The sequence below is a fragment of the Artemia sp. Qi Xiang Cuo genome, chromosome 12, assembly GCF_049724085.1.
Source record: "Artemia sp. Qi Xiang Cuo chromosome 12, ASM4972408v1, whole genome shotgun sequence".
NCBI lineage: Eukaryota > Metazoa > Arthropoda > Branchiopoda > Anostraca > Artemiidae > Artemia > Artemia sp. Qi Xiang Cuo.
The window spans coordinates 21,773,937-21,797,726 of NC_142805.1; the positions used below are offsets into that span (position 1 = coordinate 21,773,937).

At 35.6% G+C, this 23,790-nt stretch overlaps 1 protein-coding gene across 1 annotated transcript in view; it reads right to left on the minus strand.

Moving 5' to 3' along the window:
• Positions 1–13,298, minus strand: part of LOC148945891 (orexin receptor type 2-like) — a 144,814-nt gene extending 131,516 nt beyond the window's left edge. Inside the window, exon 1 of the mRNA XM_089097543.1 lies at positions 12,704–13,298. Coding sequence (XP_088953669.1) covers positions 12,704–13,129 — 426 coding nt within the window. The 5' untranslated portion in view covers positions 13,130–13,298. The remainder of the gene's footprint in view (positions 1–12,703) is intronic.
• Between the last annotated feature and the right edge of the window lie 10,492 nt (positions 13,299–23,790).

Sequence of the window (23,790 nt, forward strand, 5' to 3'; positions counted from 1 at the left end):
CTGATTTAATAAATGAAGTATATTATTTTGTGTCAATCACCGTTCAGAGAATAGCTGAGGAAAAGTCACATCGTGTCTCTTACCAATCAATGAGATTAATCGTTAGAGCTGTAATCATTTTTTAACATTTTAATTTATGTACAAAAAGAAAAAAATTAATTAAGATGAAAAATTTCGAAGTTTTAAAAAAGTTGGAATTAGACACTTTTACGATATCGAGTTTCCTTACTGAAAAGAACAAAAATTACACGGAATCAGGCAACTGAGTCTCTCAAACCCCGTAAAGTTATTTTAAAAGATACAAGAACTACTTATTTAGAACAAAAATTTCGTTTTTAATGAACACCAAGTAAAGACAAACCACACGGAATCAGGCAACTGAGTCTCTCAAACCCCGTAAAGCTCTTTTAAAAGATACAAAAACTACTTATTTAATACAAAAAGTTTTATTTTAATGACCAACAAGTAAAGAAAAACCACACGGAATCAGGCAACTGAGTCTCTCAAACCCATTAAAGATCTTTTAAAAGATACAAAAACTACTTATTTAACACAAAAATTTCGTTTTTAATGACCACCAAGTAAAGAAAAACCACACGGAATCAGGCAACTGAGTCTCTCAAACCCCTTTAAGCTCTTTTAAAAGATACAAAAACTACTTATTTCACACAAAAATTTCATTTTTAATAACCACCAAGTAAAGAAAAACCACACGGAATCCGGCAACTGAGTCTGTCAAACCCCGTGAAGCTCTTTTAAAAGATACACAAACTACTTATTTAACACAAAAATTTCGTTTTTAATGACCACCAAGTAAAGAAAAACCACACGGAATCCGGCAACTGAGTCTCTCAAAACCCTTAAAGCTCTTTTAAAAGATACAAAAAATTAAAAATTAAAAAAAATCATACTATTTTAATGACAAACAATTGAAGAAAAAACACACGGAATCCGGCAACTGAGTCTCTCAAACCCCTTAAAGCTCTTTTAAAAGATAAAAAAACTACTTATTTAACACAAAAATTTCTTTTTTAATGACAACCAAGTAAAGAAAAATCACACGGAATTAGGCAACTGAGTCTCTCAACCCCCGTAAAGCTATTTTAAAAGATAAAAAAACTTCTTATTTAAGAAAATAATTTCATTTTTAATGACCACCAAGTAAAGAAAAACCACACGGAATCCGGCAACTGAGTCTCTCAATCCCCTTAAAGCTCTTTTAAAAGATACAAAAACTACTTATTTAACACAAAAATTTCTTTTTTAATGACCACCAATTAAAGAAAAACCACACGGAATTAGGAAACTGAGTATATAAATCCCATTAAATATCTTTTAAAATATAAAAAAACTACTTATTTAACACAAAAATTTCTTTTTTAATGACCACCAAGTAAAGAAAAACCACATGGAATCAGGCAACTGAGTCTCTCAAACCCCTTAAAGCTCTTTTAAAAGATACAAAAACTACTGATTTAACACAAAAATTTCGTTTTTAATGACCACTAAGTAAAAAAAAAACCACACGGAATTAGGCAACTGAGTCTCTCAAACCCTGTAAAGCTCTTTTAAAAGATACAGAAACTACTGATTTAACACAAAAATTTCGTTTTTAATGACCACCAAGTAAAGAAAACCACATGGAATCAGGCAACTGAGTCTCTCAAACCCCTTAAAGCTCTTTTAAAAGATACAAAGACTACTTATTCAACACAAAAATTTCGTTTTTAATGACCACCAAGTAAAGAAAACCACATGGAATCAGGCAACTGAGTCTCTCAAACCCCTTAAAGCTCTTTTAAAAGATACAAAAACTACTTATTTAACACAAAAATTTTGTTTTTAATGACCACAAAGTAAATGAAAAACAAACTTATGAAGTAAAAATATAATCTCAATAAATTTATTGATAATTTAATTTAGTATTATATGCAAAAAAAAGAAAAGAAAAACTAATATGAATCACTAACAAGAAAATATAACACACATTAAATCTCTTTTAAAAGATACAAAAACTACTCATTTAACACAAAAATTTCATTTTTAATGACCACCAAGTAAAGATAAACCACATGGAATCTGGAAACTGAGTCTCTCAAACCCCGTAAATCTCTTTTAAAAGATACAAAAACTACTGATTTAACACAAAATTTTAATTTTTAATGACCTCCAAGTGAAGACAAACCCCAGGGACATCGGCAACTGATTCTCTCACTGCCAGGAATGCTCTTTTAATAGATACAACAAACTACTTATATAAAACACCAATTTAATTTTTAATGACCACTCAGTAAAGAAAAACAACCCAGACATCTTCAACAGACTTTATCAAACTCATTTCCGCTCTTTTAAAAGATGCAAAATCTACTTATTTCACGCAAAAAAATCATTATCAATAACCAGCCCGTAAAGAAAATCCACACGGAATCAGGTCACTGAGTCTCTCAATCCCCGTAAAGGTTTTTTAAAAGATACAAAAACTACTTATTTAACACAAAATTTCGTTTTTAATGACCACCAAGTAAAGAAAAACCACCCGGAATCAGGCAACTGAGTCTCTCAAACCCCTTAAAGATCTTTTAAAAGATACAAAAACAACTTATTTAACACAAAAATTTCGTTTTTAATGACCATCAAGTAAAGAAAAACCGCACGGAATTAGGCAACTGAGTCTCTCAAACCCCTTAAAGCTATTTTAAAAGATACAAAAACTACTGATTTAACACAAAAAATTTTTTTTTAATGACCACCAATTAAAGAAAACCCACAAGGAATCAGGCAACTGAGTCTCTCAATCCCCTTAAAGCTCTTCTAAAAGATACAAAAACTACTTATTTAACAAAAAAATTTCGTTTTTAATGACCACCAAGTAAAGAAAAACCACACGGAATCAGGCAACTGAGTCTCTCAAACCCATTAAAGCTCTTTTAAAAGATACAAAAACTACTTATTTAACACAAAAATTTCGTTTTTAATGACCACCAAGTAAAGAAAAGCCACATGGAATCAGGCAACTGAGTCTCTCAAACCCCTTAAAGCTCTTCTAAAAGATACAAAAACTAATTAATTAACAAAAAAATTTCGATTTTAATCATCCCCAAGTAAAGGTAAATCACACTGAATTAGTCAACAGAGTCTCAAACCCTTTAAAGCTCTTTTAAAAGATACAGCAAATGACAACCAAGTAAAGAAAAACTACACGAAATCAGGCACCCGAGTCTCTCAATCACCGTAAAGCTCTTTTAAAAGATACACAAACTACTCATTTAACACAAAAATTTAATTTTTAATGACCACCAAGTAAAGAAAAACCACACGGAATCCGGCAACTGAGTCTCTCAATCCCCGTAAAGCTTTTTCAAAAGATACAAAAACTACTTATTTAACACAAAAATTTCATTTTTAATGACCACCAAGTAAAGAAAAACCACATGGAATTTGGCAACTGAGTCTCTCAAACCCCTTAAAGCTCTTTTAAAAGATACAATAACTACTTAAATAAAAAACAAATAAAATTTTTAATGTCCACCAAGTAAAGAAAAACCACACGGAATCCGGCAACTGAGTCTCTCAATCCCCGTAAAGCTCTTTTAAAACTGTGACAAGCTAAACCAGGACAAAGCACTACTCTCGTGGAACTCAATCCCCATTTAACTCAAGCCCCGTGCAACTGAACCCCCTTGTAACTGAACCCCTGTATAACCGAAACCCCCGTGTAACTGTACCCCCTTTAACTGAACTCTCGTGCAACTCAAACCTCCAAGCAACCCATCCCCCTCAAAACACTTTTCAGCCATTTCTTTTTAAATTGAAAATACTTTTCAAACGTTACTTATGTATTATACAGACCACATCAGCGAGTTAAAGCTAGGTCAAGCTACAATGTCATTCTATAGTTACTTTTCAATTAAGCAATTGAATACCTTCTAACCAATTTCTCTTGTAAGTGTCAAATATATTAAGTATCTGAGAATATTCTTCGTATTGTTGATGCAAGCATCCCATTCTTTAATTAACAGTGAGGCATTCTTAACCATCGCAATACCTTTACGCAAATATCTTTTCGCAAAAAATTCGCAAATCTCGTAAAATAAAGAAGTAATTACCCTTTTCAAAAACATTAGTCCTTCTATTAATGAACCAATGAAACGAAACCAGTCTGATAGCATCACACAATCTCGCTCCTAGTTCCAAAAATGAAATGCATGTAGCGTTCGTAGTAATAGGTTTAAAAACCTATTAGCCAAGTTTAAAAAAAAAAAAAACTACTAATCAAATTACAGATGAATGACCACGGATTTAACCTAAAAAAAAAATTGTATATCATGAACTAGAAATCTATGTCAGAAAAACTTGTCCTTAAATTGTGTAAATCTCTTGGCAAAGGTGTAATGCCCCTGTAGAATAGAATTACCTACCAGAAAAACCGGAAGGAACGTAAAGGCCGCGAATTCATTATTAGCATTCTACTCTCAGAGTCATTTAAAGATTTTTCCATAATGTAAAAGCTGGATCCCTCGACAAGATTTTGGTGGTATTTATCTTTTTTTTTCTTTCTTTAAGGAAAATATTTTGTTTAGCCAGTTTTGCTTTGATTTTCTACCTCAAAAAGAATTTAATTCCCTTCTTCCAAGAAATGAATGTCTGTATTTTACGAAAACATTCCGTTGCCCAGGATTTATCATGCTAATCTGACAAGAAGGTTCTTCCAATTTAGCCTTAATCTCCAATATTGAGTATTATCTTCATTGCTATTGCTCAGGAATAATTAAGGAGACTTGACGTCAATGCAAGGACTTGACCTCGTACTTTAAGTTTCTAAGCCATTGGAAGCAATCTAAGGCATGGCAAAACTCTGTTGACTTGAATAACTGTTTTCTCTTTTTTCTGAAATTTTGGATTTTTTTTCACGCGTCATATACTGCCATGTGAAAACCTTGAATTAAATTTTTCGTTACATTCTTGCTATTTTTATATCAGATTACATTTTAGAAACAGCAAGAAATTTTAATTTGATTTAATTTAAAGTTAGACATTTTACATTTATGTTCAGATTGCACTTTATGTTATTTTTCGTATTATTATAATAGTGTGCTATTATAATTATTATATTTTACTATGTTTATATACACTTTTCGTATTTCTCTTATGCCGTATTGTCTATTCATTATGCTATTAATAATTTCTAATAACTTTCCTGATAAGGGTGCCAATCACATGTGGGGAGGGGGTTTAATTGATTCTGCTAGATTCAATTCCCCAATGAATTTTGAAAACATCTGTTTGGTGTTTTCGTAAAAAAAATCGAACAAAACTAAATTACCCTCCCTCCCACCCCTACGTTTTTAGATATTTTTTTTGCTGTTTTTTATTAAAAATGGAAAAAAAGCTTTAGCCCCTTCCCCCTCTATATTTCCGTGAATTGGCCCCTCTGATGTACATGACCCTACTAATCCTCCTTTGAAGAACTACTTAGTATAATTTTACAGATTTTAGAAATTATTTAAAGAATTTCAAATGTCACATATGACCTTTCGATGTGACAACGACCATTTATTAGTTTTACAATACAGATGTGAAATTCAGTCATATCACCTTTCCTATACAGGATTAAAACATCTCAAACTGTTGTAAACATCTGTAAGTACTTCTCCTTTCTCAAAGACTATATTAGTCAGTGTCAGCGCATAATCTCTTAGTTCGTATCAACAAAACTTCAAAGAATTGGGTTTATATTTCAAATGAAAGAAATATCCTTCTTTTAATCTTTCAATATCAATTTTTTCTCAACTTTATGCAATCAACACTAACTAACAGCCTCTCACTTTTAAATTCTTTTATACCTTCTCTATTTTTTTCTCTCAAGTAAATTTTCCGTCACTTCTAAACTATCCCAAAATTCTCTCATTTTTGTTATACCATCTCCCACATTCTTGTAATTGTTTAGCGCTCCCCAAAGCCATCGGCCCGTCTTTCCTTTAAATTTTATTTATTGCAAGATAAGTCCTCATCCTATTTAGGAAATGCCATGAACAGGCTGGAGTGACTCTTTCTCTCTAAATTTTATTGCATACCAATGAATAATTTATAATTTTGTTTTGGTTTAGTTAAGTTCACAATATCCCATTTAATATTTCCTGAATTTATTCTTCGCAATCTCTCCTGCTTCGTTTAACTCCTGTAAGTGGATTAGTAGAAGATATCTTACTATCTTCTTCTCCTTAACAGAGTATAAAGCCATGGCCACAACGGGAGAGGGCATAAGAAAATATGCCTTAATTTTAGAAAAATGGAAGGGACACTCGCAAGAAGCTGTGCTATCTTGAGAAATATCGCGTAATCAAAGCCAACATTTCTGGGAACCAAAGCAAAAGTTTTATCCCTTCTCTGTATAAATGTACTGAATGTTGTATTTCAGAGTCAGGGCAGGAATTTCGTTTTTGTTCCCGGTTACTCCATACAAAGCAGTTGGTCTTAGAAACTTAGAAGGGAGCCTATCTGACCGGAATATGTAAGCTCTAGTACCCGTTTAATGATCAGAATAAACAAATAATAATAAAATAAAGTAAAATAAGATGCTTTGTGAAAAAATGACCGAAAGGTAATTCAAGGACAGACATATACCTGAATGACTTTATTCTAAGTTTTTCGATTTACATAAAAATTCAATTATTCAAAGCAACCCAGGTTTATTAACTCAGTTTCTAAATGAAGTCTTCCTCTTTTTCTACCTTCTGTACTCCTTCTCAAAGCAAAGAATTTTTCTTTATATATTCAGTTTTGATGCGTGTAGGGCTCCTCCCACTTAAAAGTAATATTGTTGAGCCCCGAAATTCAATGCGGAAATACCAAACAGATTGAGGTGGAGGAAGTGCGTGTGCATTTGTATTGGCCTGAGGTGGCTTGGTCCTGCAGTGATTCCTTAGTAGTAGTAGCGTCGCAAGGCATTTATGCAATTGTTCAGTGCCAGTAGCCTAACAAAAGGATGATTTATTGTCTATTCACCTCCTTAGGCTATTGATTTAACTTGTAGCTATATCTCCTATTCTCTCCAATGTTCTTCCAAATGTTCTTAAACTCAGAGTTTTTGCTTTTACAGCTTTTCATTTGTAGAAACAAAAGCAATTACGATACAGCCAAAATTTACGAGACTGTAATTAGAATGGTCTTCAGTCATTAATTAATGCTCTTGTTCACCGTAGAGTAGTATTTTCTTGCTATTTGAAGTAGGAGAGAGACTTTTTCTGAAATAAATTGAACCTTGCAAAACACCAGAAAGAAAGCTTTGTCTTTATCTTATACTTTTTGTTTAACAAATATTCTCCAACTGGGAAGGTCTTTGTAGAGCATAAGCTTTGTTCTTTTTATAATTTTTGATAGGGTACACTCTCTTTTTATTTTAGAGATAGTGTTTCTTCCAGATTTTATTAAAGTCCACTCAGCCTTACACTTGTTTGATTAGAGAAATGTTTGACCGAAGTGAAAGCCGTAATCCTCTTTGAAGTTGAGCCATGCAATAACGTGAATGAAAAGATGTTTTCAACATCATCATCACGAAAGCTGGCTTTATCTCCTCGATTTAATTGTAGCATCAGCGCTTTTCATATTAGAAGCATGTCTAGAGCCAATCTGTTAGAAACTAATTTAAATACCATAGCTTTTGATGCACCTACTCTGTTTTGAATAGCTCTTGAACTCATTACCTTGCCTAGCAGAAATAGAATTAGTAGTAATCAATCTGACGACATATTAGAATTATTAAATTCATCACTTGTGTTAGCATTTTTAGCTACTTTATGTTATTTAGGTTTTATTAGGTAATTTGTTTTTTTATTGGACTATAAGAAAACGTTTAATAAAAACAAGTTAAAGAGCGAATAAAAAAAAAACAAAGGGACTACGCCGTCACAAGCCTTCAATTCTTTACACCGAAGAACATTTCGTGCTGTAAAGCAAACAATGCACACTTTCAAAATTTTACTTTTTATAAAATACTTTATAATTGTTACCCTGCTCCATGTCACTCAATAAGTATAAAAAGAAAAGGTAAAGAATACGGCATTGGACTTTACAGTCCCTACCGGCGGTGCTGATCTCCGTTTCTTGGCCCTTCAGCCAGGAAGTAAAATTAGGGGTTGGGGGCCAACCATCCTGTCCTTTCGCACACCCTTCCTGTTTACCTTCCCCAGATTTCTCCAGGTACCCATTTAGATCTGGGTCGACTTTGGCTGAGCTTACAGAGTCACTCCACTGACCCCCGTCCCAAACCAAATAATAGGGTGCACTAGGATTCGAACCCTCGTCCTCTCGGACAAAGGATCCTAAATCAAGCGCACCAATCCACTCCGCTATACTCAATACCCAATAAGTAGAAGTATACTCAATAAGTATAAACTGTAAAATAAACACCTCAATCGTGTTGAAAGGTAATATGGCCACAAAAGAGGTATTATTGCAAACCATGTTATGGTTTTGTTCACAGTGTGACTTTTTGTCCCAAATTCCTGGAACTTAGAAAAGACTTGATTTTCAGGTTAGGTGGGGTAAGGTGAGTGGTATTTTTCAGCGACGGATTTGAATGATTTTGGGATTCAAATGATTCGAATAGATTCAAATGATGGGAGGGGATGTAAGTAAGGGGGCTCATGTAAGAGTTTTTTCTCATTTATTTTAAATGTGTTGTTGAATTGCTGTTGTGAGTGTTACGAGCGGTATTTTGTGGGCTAACATGAGCCTGTGGCTTTTTTGCAGTACATTTCGATTTATGTCAAAGAGTAATTCAGTGTGCGTGGGCCTATTATTTAATATAAAGGGAATCTTCCTCAAACCCTGGGTTTTTTTTAAAATTGAGTCTTGAACTACTGTTAAATTCCCCATGAGCCTAAAATCGAAGTTTTGATACTAAAATTTACTTTGTTCTATTTCCTATGTCTCGAAAAAGCACTCTTTTACAACTAACTCCTCAGTAATAAGTATAAAAATAAACCAAAGACAAATTTTCCCTTTCAGAAATCCTTCGTAAAATGCGTACTTTTGAACAAAGTTTTTTATTGCTATGCAGTAGGGCAAGGGAAATTTTCCCCTTTCAGACCTTATATTGGTTTTTCGAACCTAGTATAGCCCGAAATTTTTCTCTGCAAATTTTCATTTGAATCAATCCCTAGACTAAATAGTTTTTTGATCATGCTCATTTTCCTGATAGTATCACTTATTATATACTTATCATAGAAATTCCCTACATCGCAATGTAGCTTCATTCCACCCTCTATTGGAATTTGAGAATTTACCTGTCTTAGGATGAATATTGGAAAGTGAATTTGCTCCCTCTAGGATTTTTCTTTTGAACTTACACCAATGTTTGGGGTTTTCCGATTGTTATTATTGAACAATTGCTTATGCAGGGAAGTTTAATATCTAGTGTGAAATAAAAGATAGATTTGATAGCAAGTACAAAATTCTAACTACTTTTGGACTCGAATATCCTAATAAAAGTAAAACTGAAACTCTATATCTTCTAACTAATATTTTGGCTGTTTCACATATATTCACCCTTAACTATTTTTTATTTAAGGTAAAATATGACCGTTCGGAACTACCTCCGTACTTTCGTTCGAATAATTTTTTCCCTGTGCAACATGCCCATGCTTATAAAACCCGCCATAAATGGAAAATTCAGCACCTAAAATTAAGCACAGAGAGATCACGGTTCTCGCCATTATTTTCAATCACGGGTTCATGGTGTCTTTATCTAACATTTAATGATTGCAGCAAATCTCTTCCAAATATAAAAAAGCAACTTCATTCTATCCTTATAAATAAATTCAAGAATTAATAATATATTAAAAAGCTGGGTACATTTGATAATATTGTTTTGTTGGGTGTTTTGCCCTGTGAGCTGCCGGTCATCGGTTACCCTTGCTCGCCCGTTGTTGTTTTTTATTGGTGTGTTTTCGGTGGATCTTTGCCCGGAGTCGGTGGGTTTGTGGGGTGGGTGCCCCTCTATTGGTGAGTCATGGAATAACTCTTATTTATTTTTTGTTGTCTAACAGGTTTATTCCGATTAATGTACCGGGTTTCTTGTCATTCGACCTTGTGTCTCCGGCGTTTACCCTCTATTTATGTTTATTTTGTACAGATATTTTAAAATAAAACCTTGAACCTTAAAAAAAACTAAATCTTGAACCTTGAAAAAAGGAGATATAGCGTAAAATTAAAAAACTATTAACTTTTATTTACCAAATAAGACATAGGTAAGAGGACTGAGACAATCAATTGAGCAATTTATTGAGACATATTGCAAATATTAATTTGCCAAAAATTGCCGCATACGTCGGGCTTCGCTCATTTAGGCTGCCTTTGACGGATATTTCATCTTTTTACCGGAGATGGCCAAACAATTAGCTTTGTGGAGAGAAAGGATATAAAATATTCAATTATGCTTTTTTAGAGACATTGGAAAGTCGTTGCCTCTTTTTCAAATTCTATGATTAAACATAAAAGTAACAATAGTAAAGGCCTGCTCTTTGGGCGTATTAAAAAAAAAGAATTTTTTTCAACTGAAAGTAAGGAGCAACACTAAAACTTAAAACAAACAAAAATTACTGCGTATATGAGGGGGTTCATCCCCTAGTCAATACCTAACTCTTTACGTTTTAATGTTGTAATGTTGCTCCTTATTTATACTTGAAATTTTTTTTTGTTATTTAATTTCCGATCGTTTTTTAAATAATGCTAGGAAATCCGGCACCCCCTTCATAGAAATTTAACTTCCCCAAAGGAAACATACTCCATGGAAAGATCTTCCCACGTAACCCCATCCTCTGACCCCCCCCCCCCGCTACCAAAAAAAATTCCTCCTGAAAACGTCTGTATACTTCCCAATGACCAATACTATGTGTATACAATGGGCAAAGTTCATAACTTGCAGCCCTTCCCCGGGAATTGTGGGGACTAAACAATCCTCAAAGACATATTTATTAAATTTTCAACTATGCTGAACAAAATGGCTATCTCAAAATTTTGATTGGGTGACTTTGTGAAAAATGAGCGTGGGAGGGACCCAAGCTGCCCTCCAATTTTTGGCCACTTAAAAAGGGCACTAGAACCCTCTCCCGATACTCTAGGATCACTGGATCGATATGATCACCCCTGGAAAAAAAAAACAAAAAAAAACAGACAAATAAACACATATCCGTGATCTTTCTCCTGGCAAAATGTACAAAATTCCACAGTTTCGCATATAGGAGCTTGAAACATCTACAGGTAGAGTATTATGTTACGCTGAATCTATTGGTTATATTTTCATCAAGATTCTTTCACTTTTAGGGGGTTTTTCCCCTTTTTTCGAAAATATGGCAAATTTTTTCAGGCTCGTAACTTTTGATAGGTAATACTTAACTTGATGAAACTTATATATTTGAAATCAGCATAAAAATCCAATTCTTTTGATGTATCTACTGGTATCAAAATTCCGTTTTTTAGAGTTTCGGTTACTATTCAGCCGTGTCGCTCCTTGCTTACACCACGAACTAAACTTGGTTATAAACGGGTTATACTAAACTTGATGAAACTTATATATTTGAAATCAGCATAAAAATCCAATTCTTTTGAAGTTTCTACTGGTATCAAAATTCCGTTTTTTAGAGTTTCGGTTACTATTCAGCCATGTCACTCCTTGCTTACACCACGAACTGTTTGATTAAATAAGGAGAAAAAAGTTTTCTCCATGAAAGTGAAGATCGACATTAAAAATTAAAACGAACATAAATTATTCTTCCTATGAGCGGGGGGGGGGGGGGGGTTGTCCTTCCCTCAGTCCCTCGGCCTTGATATATATATTTGTATAGATCTTTAAAAATAAATTGATTTCCATTAACGGTCCATGTGTTTTGAGATGTCACTCTTAAGGAACTGATATAAAAAAGCAAACTTTATCATCAAGAGGAAAGGTTAAGAAGGATGCGACCCCCCTCAAACATCGAATAGTTTATGTTCATTCTTATCTTTCATGTTGTTCTTTAATTTCGTTTAATTTTTTTTTATTTATTTCTGTTCATCTTTAATAACATACTATGGGCTAAATTAAATTTTAGGAGGGCTACCGCTCCCCAGAACCCGGATCCTTAACTTCTGCACAGCAATGCTTAAAAAAATAATTGCAAGTTTATAAACAAAACTTGACTTCTCTAGTGTATAGCACTGGCTTAGTTATAATTCACAAGTACCAAAGAAATTTCAGTACCTTGACTCTGAGCTGGACAAACTACTATTAATGGTTTAATTTAAATCACCATTTGTAAAAGCCCCTAATGTCAAGATATTTATAAGAAAAAACTAAATTTCTTACAGTTTACTAAAAGACAACTCGTAATTAAAGTTAACAGATCCAACAGAATGTGACATCCAAAAAAGGTCCAACAGGTCCAAAATAAATATGGGTCAACCTATTCAGAATCAGTAGTTTATAGTAAGCTGTAATATCAGTGATTCACAAAAGAACTTTTTATAAACCTAACTAGATACATTGTTGTTTTTAAATAGTCACTGTTCAAAAAATTTTGCAACAACAACAAAATTAAGGTTTCTTAAAAGGAACCAATAAATTGAAATTATATATGTTTAATGTTCACAACACAGATTTTTATTTCAACTTCATTCGAACTTCCAAGGTTGTGAATAACTAAAAAAGAATAAAACAACTAACCTGTAAGTAAATAACTATTTTACAGAGCCACCGTCCAAGAAACCAAGTTGAAGTAACATCCCACGCCACGGTAGGGGGCAAACAAATTACAATAACAAGCAAATCAGCAACTGCTAAATTTACAATTAACAAGTTTGTCACAGTTCTCATTCTCGGGTTTTGTATTACCGCTAAACACACTAAGAGATTTCCAGTAATTCCAGCCAAGAAGACAACAGCATGTAAGCAGACAAGGAGCCACTCTGCCATTGTGGGTGTACTGAAATATTCATAACAACTGATTTTGTCTTCTTCCGTAAAATTACCGCAGCCACAATCCGTCTCACTATAATATGTACAAAATTGGTCAAATGTTGAACAGTTTATCGTGGGTATTGGACAATAGTCGTAGTAGGTATCGTTCCATATGCTCTCGTTGGTATGCATCGTCTTTTAAGTTAGTTAATATAAAATCTTCATAGGTCTTAAGGTACACTTTGGTTCTGCTAAAACCTTAATTTTAATTTGGGTAAGCAGACACAGTTGAAACCAGGAATTCAATACATGTACGACTACTCTTGTGATGTCTTGCTTGAGATAGTTGAAACTAGATTTAAATCCTGAAATACAAAATAAGTAAGAATAGTTTCGTGACAACTTGCTTAAAGTAATAAAAGAAAGTGAAAAGATTAAATATATGAATTCTATATACATCTTCCCTTTCTTTTACAATTACTGAAGATATCTTTTATAATTAAAATAGCCATTAGCATCGAATTTTTTTTAAACAGTTTTAATTACTTGTGAATTTGCGGAAGAAAAGAGAATTTGCTTGTAAAACGTCGCGGCTCAAAAACTTTTCCTGCTTAAGAAAGGACTGTATCTTATCTTATACAAAAGATACAATCCGATTCACATTCACAGTGCAGAAGAAATTCACTTGAAACAATTTTCCATATTAATATGGTTTTGAAACCTATCAATTAAAAAAAAGTGGAGCGATGTGTATCTTCAGAGACAAGAAATAAAGGGATTGTCTTCCTAAAATAGCCTACACCAACAAAATTATAAAGTATAAAGTTTCTGTTTTTCTCTCTGTTTGAACAGTAGACTATTGGCCAAATTATATGACTATTGGCCAAAATTATAAAGTTTCTGTTTTTCTCTCTGTTTGAACATTTGACTATTGACCAATCAAGTATCCATCTATAGATAAAAATTGACTGCTTTTTATTTTTTATCCATCAACTGGATAAGATAGAATATAGAGATTGATAGTAACCAGCCTGGAAAAATCATAAGCCCCGCAAAAATCCTCGAAAGTATAGCTGCAAAAAACTTAACAAAAAAAACTAGATTTTAACGAAAACAAATTAAGCCATCATTCGGTACGAAAAAAAACTACATCGTGTTTCGGTACAAATATGATCCATGTGCTGAATTTACGTGCTGAATTCATGTAAAACAAGCTAGTGCCCATGTGTGAACTGACTTAATTGCAAAAATGCCCAAACCTGATCAAACAGTTCGTGGTAACGAACTGTAAGTAAGGAGCGATTTGGCTCAATGGTAACCAAAAGTCTAAAAAACGGAATTTTGATATCAATAGATACATCAAAAGAATCAAATTTTAATGCTGATTTCAAATATATCAGTTTCATCAAATTTAGTCTTATTCATCCGACTAAAAGCGTAAGAGCGTAAAGAGCGAGGCATTGAGGAGGGGACAGCCCCTTTCATATACGGAATAATTTCTGTTCGTTTTAAGTTTTAACGTCGCTCCTTCCTTTCAAATATATAAGTTTCATCAAGTTTAATCGTACCCATCAAAAGTTACGCGCCTGCGAAAATTTGGCCTATATTCGAAAAAGGGGAAAAGAACCCCTAAAAATTATAGAACCTTAATGAAAATCACACCATCATATTCAGCGTATCAGATAACCCTACCGTAGAGGTTTCAAGCTCCTATCTACAAAAATGTGGAATTTTCCATTTTTTGCCAGAAGCAAGATCGCGGATGCGTGTTTATTTATTTTTTTTTCTTTTCCACAGGGGTAATTGTAATGACCCAGTGGTCCTTGAATATCTTAGGAGGGCTCATTAGAAATGAAATTAAAGGTTCTAGTGCCCTTTTTAAGTGATCGAAAAAAATGGAGGGCAACTAGGCCCCCTCCCACGCTCATTCTTTTCTCAAAGTCACCCGATCAAAATTTTGAGATGGCCATTTGGTTCAGCATAGTCGAAAATCTAATAAATATGTCTTTTAGGATGACTTAATCCCTCCCAGTTCCCAGGGGAAGAGCTGCAAGTTATGAACTTTGTCCACTGCTTGCATATTGTATTGGTTATTGGGAAGTATGCAGACATATTCAGGAAGGATTTTTTTTCTGGTGGGGGGGGGGCTGGAGGAGGGGGTTATTCGGGAGAATCTTTCCGTATAGGATATTTCTTTGGGGTAAGGGACATTTTTATGAAGGGGGTGCCGGATTTCCAAGCATTATTTAAAAAACGATCAGAAATGTAAATAAAAAAAACAAGTTTTTTCAACTGAAAGTAAGAAGCAACATTAGAACTTAAAACGAACAAAAATTATTACGTATATGAGGGGGTTTGCCCCCGGTCAATACCTCGCTCTTTACGAAACAGTTTTTTTTAGTGCTTTCAAAAGAGCTATATATTCTAATTAAACGGCCTTTGTGATTCAGGGGTTTATGAATTAAACCAAATTTTAACTTTTAACGTAAAAAGCGTGGTATTGACTAAGGGAAGAACCCCATCATATACGTAATAACATATACGTAATAAAAAAAACAATAAAAAAAAAGCGATACGGCTCAATAGTGATCGAAACTTTTAAAAACGGAACTTTGATGTCAATAAATGTATAAAAAAAATGGGCTTATAATGCTGATTCTAAGTATATAAATTTTATCAAGTTTAGTATTACTCATCAAAGGCTACGAGCCTGAGAAAATTTACCTGATTTTTTAAAGAGGGGGGAAACATCCCTTACAAGTGAAAGAATTTTAATGAAAATCACACCGTCAGATTCAGCGTATCAGAAAACCCTATTACATAGGCTTCAAGCTCATATCTGCAAAAATCAGCAACTTTGTATTTTTTTTGCCAGAAGAAAAATATACGAATAAAGAATATATACGAAAATAGAAGTTCGTTACGTAAGTTAATTTGTAAATTACGTCAGAACCAAATTTAGAGACAGCCATTTAGCAAAAAAAAGTAAAATTTTTATGCAAATTTTGTTTACTTATTCAATGACGGTGAGCCAAAATAAAAGCTGCATTAACTAAAAAACGCTGTCCCCTCCTCAACCCCTCGCTCTTTACGCTAAAGTTTGACTCTGTCTCACAACTTTATTTTTTAAAACAATAAAAAACTTTAGCATAAAGAGCGAGGTATTGAGGAGGGGACAGCCCCTTTTATATACAGAATAATTTCTGTTCGTTTTAAGTTTTAACGTCGCTCCTTACTTTCAGTTAAAAACTTGTCTTTTTCATTTAATTTGAATGTAAAAGCGAGAGAAATCCCGACTCGGTGTGAAAATGAGACAAACCGTGACTCAGTGTGAGAAGAGCCAAAATCTGACTTGTTGAAAAAACAGGATGAGTTCTGATTTGGTGCAAAACCAAAAAAAAACTTTGACTCATTCTAATACTGAGCCAAGTATTGATCCAGCGCTGATTTGATTCCAAGCGAAGATAAGTTTTGAGTCAATATAAGCAAGCTAACCCGTCAAATGATACACGTACTAAGTCCTTAAACGGCATAAAAAAGGTACATATCCAAGATAGAGTTAGTCCTCCCTCTCAGCCAACTTTTCTAGCAGTAGTAAAGGCGGGTACCTTCCTTTTCAAATCGGAAACGTGTAATGATTTTTAGTTTATGTTATTGGAACAACACGTTATTGATTGGAACATTGTTATTGGAACGAAACGTGTTGCGTGGCTCTCAGCCACGCAACACGTTTCTATTAATACCTATAGTTTAGAAGAAATATTAGTAGAAAGGGGGGTGCTACTCCCAGCGGGAGTCCATATATGGGCATAGAATACTGTACCCACACCATATATGGGCATAGAACCACGTGGTTTATGGATTTTGTCAGTGAGAATGAAAAAACTGGAATTTTGTCACATTTTTGTATGTTTTAATGGTTTTTGTCAGTGAGAATGAAAAAACAGGAACTTTGTCACATTTATGGATGTCAACAGCAATTCATGTCTGTTTTATGGTTTTTGTCAGTGAGAATGGAAAAACAGTATTTTTCTCACTTTGCTGTCAGTCATTAATCAAATTGTTTCCGGGCAAAGTTTAGTAATGTCTGACAGGTACTGCTCCAGGAATAGATCCAAGTCATTAATGTCTTTGCCTCGGGAACAGTTCTACTGGTCGAACTCCAAAGGATATTAATTACCAAAGGCCATGGAAACAATTAGGCAAGAAACATCTTAGCGATGAATTGTTTTAGCGCGCGAGAAGGTTTCCTATTAATTTGAAATGCGTTAGCACAGAGATGCCAATAACAAAGGAACACGCTGAATTTGCGTTTAGGGATTATTTGGGCGAAACCGTTTTAGACAGGTTATGGAACTATTTCGGCGAAACAGATAGAGACATTTTAAAAGAAGATTTTTGAAGAGATTTTAGAAGAGAATTTAAAGGTGAAACTCTGTGGTCGTTATAATACACAAGTTTCATTTGAACAGTGTTGTGAGGTCCTATAACCCAACCCCAAAGGGTTCCAATCCTCCTACCCCAACCCCGAAGGCAGCCCCCGGTCCGCACAAGGCCCCCACGCGCCCCCCGGCCCGCCACCGGTCCCCAAATGGCCCCCAGGCCCCCAACTGCCCCCGGACACTCAAAGGTCTCACAAGCTCCCAAAGAGCCACCGGCGCCCCCAAAGGCCCACCCCAGACCCTCAACGGCCATCCCCGGGCCCCCAAAGGCCCATCGAGTTCCCAAAAGACCAACAGGGTCCCAAAGGCCCTCCACCGGTCCCCAAATGTCCCCCAGGCTCCCAACTGGCCCCCGGACCCCCAAAGGCCCTCCCCCGGCCTCCAAAGGTTCACCGGGCTCCCAAAGGACCAATCGGTCCTCAAGTGCCCCCCAGACCCCCAAAGGCCCGCCCGGTGCCCCCAAAGGCCCTCCACCGGGCCCCCAAAGTCCCCCCGGCACCCCAAGGCCCTCCCCGCGCCCCCAAGGCCCACCCAGACCCCCCAATGCCATCTCCGGTCCCCAAATCCCAACCCCCCGTCCCCACAGGGCCCCCGAGCTCCCAACGGACCACCGGCCTACAAGGGACCCACAGACCCTCAAAGGCTCTCCCCGTGCACCCGTCTTTCGTTGATGTGTGTTGTCTGAAACCTATGATTTGGGATGTGTAGTTTGTTACTTCAGGCTTTTCTGAGCTAAGGTTTCCTAGTATTTCCTAGGTGAATGTTGTCTGAAACCAATAGTTTGGGATGAGTAGTTTGCTATTTCAGGCCCTTATGAGCTAGGTTTCTTAGCCTTTCGTTGATGTGTGTTGAGTGAAACTTATGATTTGGGATATGTAGTTTGTTATTTTTGACTTTTCTGAGTTGGATTTCTTAATCTTTCATAGGTGAGTGGTGTCTGAAACCTATGATTTGGGATGTGTAGTTTGCTATTTTCGACTTTTCTGAGCTGGATTTCTTAGCCTTTCATAGGTATGCGTTGTCAGAAAATTATGATTTGGGATGTATAGTTTGCTATTTCAGGCTTTTCTGAGCTAAGGTTTTCTAGTATTTCGTAGGTGAATGATGTCTGAAACCAATAGTCTGGGATGAATAGTTTGCTATTTTTCACTTTTCTGAGCTAGGTTTCTTAGTCTTTCGTTGGTGTGTGTTGACTGAAACCGATGATTTGGGATATGTAGTTTGCTATTTTTGACTTTTCTGAGCTGGATTTCTTAGTCTTTCATAGGCATGTGTTCTATGAAACCTATGATTTGGGATGGGTGGATTGCTACTTTTGACTTTTCTGAGCTGGATTTCTTAGCCTTTCATAGGTGTTTGTTGTCTGAAACCTATAGTTTGGGATGACTAGTTTGCTATTTTTGACTTTTCTGAGCTAGGTTTCTTAGCCGTTCATAGGTGAGTGTTGTCTGAAACCTATGATTTGGGATATGTAATTTGCTATTTCCGACTTTTCATAACTAGATTTCTTAGTCTTTCGTAGGTGTGTGGTGTCTGAAACCAATGATTTGGGGTGTGTGGGTTGCTATTTTTTTGACTTTTCTGAGCTGGATTTCTTAGCCATTCATAGGTGTGTGTTGACTGAAACCTATGATTTGGGATGGTTAATTTGCTATTTTTGACTTTTCTGAGCTAGATTTCTTAGCCTATTATATGTGTGTCCTTTCAGAAAATTATGATTTGGGAGGTGTAGTTTGCTTTTTGGACTTTTCAGAGCTAGGATTCTTAGTCACTCATAGGTGTTTGTTGTCTGAAACTTTGAGTTTGGGATGAGTAGTTGGCTATTTCAGACTTTTCTGAGCTAAGGTTTCTTAGTATTTCGTAGGTGAATGAGGTCTGAAACTAATGATTTGGGATACGTAAATTACTATTTCGGGCTTTTCTGAGTTGGATTTCTTAGACTTTCATAGGTGTGTCATGTCTGAAACTTCGAGTTTGGGATGAGTAGTTGGCTATTTTCGACCTTTCTGAGCTAGGTTTCTTAGCCTTTCATAGGTATGTGTTGTCAGAACATTACGATTTGGGATGTGTAGTTTGCTATTTCAGGCTTTTCTGAGCTAAGGCTTTCTAGTATTTCGTAGGTGAATGTTGTCTGAAACCAATAGTTTGGGATGTGTAGTTTGCTATTTTCGACTTTTCATAACCGGATTTCTTAGTCTTTCGTAGGTGTGTGGTGTCTGAAACCTATGATTTGGGATGTGTGAGTTGCTATTTCAGGCTTTTCTGAGTTGGATTTCTTAGTCTTTCATAGGTGTGTAGTGTCTGAAACCTATGATTTGAGGTGGGTGGTTTGCTACTTTTGACTTTTCTGAGCTGGATTTCTTAGCCTTTCATAGGTGTTTGTTGTCTTAAACATATAGTTTGGGATGACTAGTTTGATATTTTTGACTTTTCTTAGCTAGTTTTCTTAGACTTTCTTAGGTGTGTGTTGTCTGAAACCTATGATTTGGGATATGTAATTTGCTATTTCTGACTTTTCATAACCGGATTTCTTAGTCTTTCGTAGGTGTGTGATGTCTGAAACCTATGATTTGGGGGTGTGTGGGTTGATATTTTTTGACTTTTCTGAGCAGGATTTCATAGCCATTCGTAGGTGTGTGTTGACTGAAACCTATGATTTGGGATGGTTAATTTGCTATTTTTGACTTTTCTAAGCTAGATTTCTTAGCCTTTCATAGACGTGTCCTTTCAGAAAATTATGATTTGGGAAGCATACAAAAACTTACACATGCACACGAAAACTTACATGCACACAAAAACTTAAATGCACACAAAAACTTACACACACACATACACACACACAAAAATTACACACACAAACACACTAAAGCTCACACACACACGCCAAAACTTACACACACACAAAATCTAACACACACACACACAAACACACACACAAAAACTTACACATGAACACAAAAAAAACTCACACACACACGCACAAAAACTTACACACACAAACACACACAAAACTTACACATACACACACGAAAACTTACAAACACACGCCAAAACTTACACACACAAAAAATTAAACATGCACACGAAAACTTACACACACACACACACACGAAAACTTACACACACACGCCAAAACTTACATACACACACACACACAAACTTACACACACACACAAACTTACACATGCACACGAAAACTTACATTCACACAAAAACTTACATGCACACAAAAAATTAAACAAACAAAAACAAAAATCATTAAAACACCATCTAAAAAGATATCTCAAACACACACCCGCCAAATAATAAACTCACAAAACATAAAAAACACACACACACCCACATAAACAAAAACTTAAAAATGAACACAAAAAAAACTCACACACACACACGCCAAAACTTACACACATACAAAAACTTACACACACACACACACACACAAACACAAAAACTTACACATGAACACAAAAACTCACACACACACACGCACAAAAACTACAAACACACACACACACACACAAAACTTACAAACACACACACGAAAACTTACACACACACACCAAAACTTACACACACAAAAACACACACACACACACACACACACACACACACACACACACACACACACACACACACACACACACACACACAAACTTACACACACACACACAAACACACACACACAAAACTTACACACACACACACACACACACACACACACACACACACACAACTACACAAACACACAAAACTATATCCACACGCAATAGCAGACACACAAAAACTTACACACACACACAAAAACTTACACACACGCACAAAAACTTACACACACACACAAAAACTTACACACACACACACGAAAGCTTACACACACGCACAGACTTACACACACACACAACACACACACACACACACACACACACACACACACACACACAAAAACTTACACATGCACACGAAAACTTACATGCACACAAAAACTTATACACACACACACGAAGACTTACACACACACGTCAAAACTTACACACACAAAGCTAGACACACAAAAACTTACACACACACACACAAAGACTTACACCCACACGCAAGACTTACACACACACACACACACAAAACTTACACACACAGAAACTACACACACACACACACACACACACAGAAACTTACACCACACGCAAAAACTTACACACACACAAAGACTCACACACACACACACACACACACACACAAAGACTTACACACACACACACACACAGAGACTTACGCACACACACAAAAACTTACACACACACACACGCAAAACTTACACACACACACACACACACACACACACACACACACACACACACACAAAAACCTACATATGCACACGAAAACTTACATGCACATAAAAACTTACATGCACACAAAACTTACACACACACGCGCAAAAGCACACGCACACACAAAAACTTACAAACACACACGAAAACTTACACCCACACACACACACAAAAACTTACACACACAAAAACTTACACATACACACACACACACACACACAAGCTTACACCCACACGCAAAGACTTACACACACACAAAACTCACACACACACACACACACACAAACACACACACACACACACACACACACAGACACGCACACACACAAAAACTTACACACACACACACGCCAAAACTTACACACACACAAAAACTTACACACACACACACACACACACACACACACACACACACACACAAAAACCTACATATGCACACGAAAACTTACATGCACATAAAACTTACATGCACACAAAAACTAACACACACTCGCAAAAACTTAAACTCACACACACACACTTACACACACACACTAAAACTTACACACACACACACATTAAAAATTACACACACACGCAAAAAATAACACACACACAAAAAATTACACACACACACACACACACACACACACACAGACACACAGACACACACACACACACACACACACTCAGAGACACACACACAGAGACATACATACAGAGACACACAAACAGAGACACACACACACAGACACACACAAACACACACACACACCCAGACACACTCACACACACAGACACACCCACAGAGACACACACACAGAGACACACATGTTCCTTTAGTACCTACGCAATTAGGCTTAAATGAAGATATTTATGCAGAGTTTCAACCATCTATGGCTAAGTTTGCTAAAGACAAGATATTTTCTTGTGAAAACACAAAAAATCAGAAAAAATGATCAATGTTCCTTTAGTACATACACAATTAGACTAAAAATAAAGATATTTATGCAGAGTTTCAACTCGCTATGGCTAAGTTTACTAAAGACAAGCTATTTTCTGGCGAAAACACACAAAATCAGAAAAAATGATCAATGTTCCTTTAGTACCTACTCAATTAGGCTTAAATGAAGATATTTATGCAGAGTCTCAACTAGCGATGGCTAAGTTAGCTAAAGACAAGCAATTTTCTCGTGAAAACACACAAAACCAGAAAAAATGTTCAAGGTTCCATTATTACCTTCACAATTATACTAAAAATGAAGATATTTATGCAGAGTTTCAACTAGCTATGGCTAAGTTTGATAAAGACAAGCTATTTTCTTGCGAAAACACACAAAATCAGAAAAAATGTTAAATTTTCATGTAGTACCTACGCAACTAGACTAAAAATGTAGATATTTATGCAGAGTTTCAACTATCTATGTCTAAGTTTGCTACATACAATCTATTTTCTTGCGAAAACACACAAACTCAGAAAAAATGTTCAATGTTCCTTTAGTACCCTCACAATTATACTAAAAATGAAGATATCTATGCATAGTTTCAACTATCTATGGCTAAGTTTGATAAAGACAAGCTATTTTCTTGCAAAAACAAACAAAATCAGAAAAAATATTGTTAGGTTAGATTAAGTTAGATTAGGTTAGGTTAGCCTACGTCCGCGCGCATATAGGTTAGGTTAGGTTAGGTTGGATTAAGTTAGGTTAGGTTAAGTTAGGTTAGGTTAGATTAAGTTAGGTTAGGTTAAGTTAGGTTAGGATAGGTTAGATTAAGTTAGGTTAGGCTAAGTTAGGTTAGGCTAGGTTAGCCTACGTACGCGCGCGTACGTAGGCTAACCTAGCCTAACCTAACTAGCCTAACCTAACTTAATCTAACCTATCCTAACCTAACTTAACCTAACCTAACTTAATCTAACCTAACCTAACTTAACCTAACTTAATCCAACCTAACCTAACCTAACCTATATGCGCGCGTACGTAGGCTAACCTAACCTAATCTAACTTAACCTAACCTAACAATATTTTTTCTGATTTTGTTTGTTTTCGCAAGAAAATAGCTTGTCTTTAGCAAACTTAGCCATAGCTAGTTTAAACTCTGCATA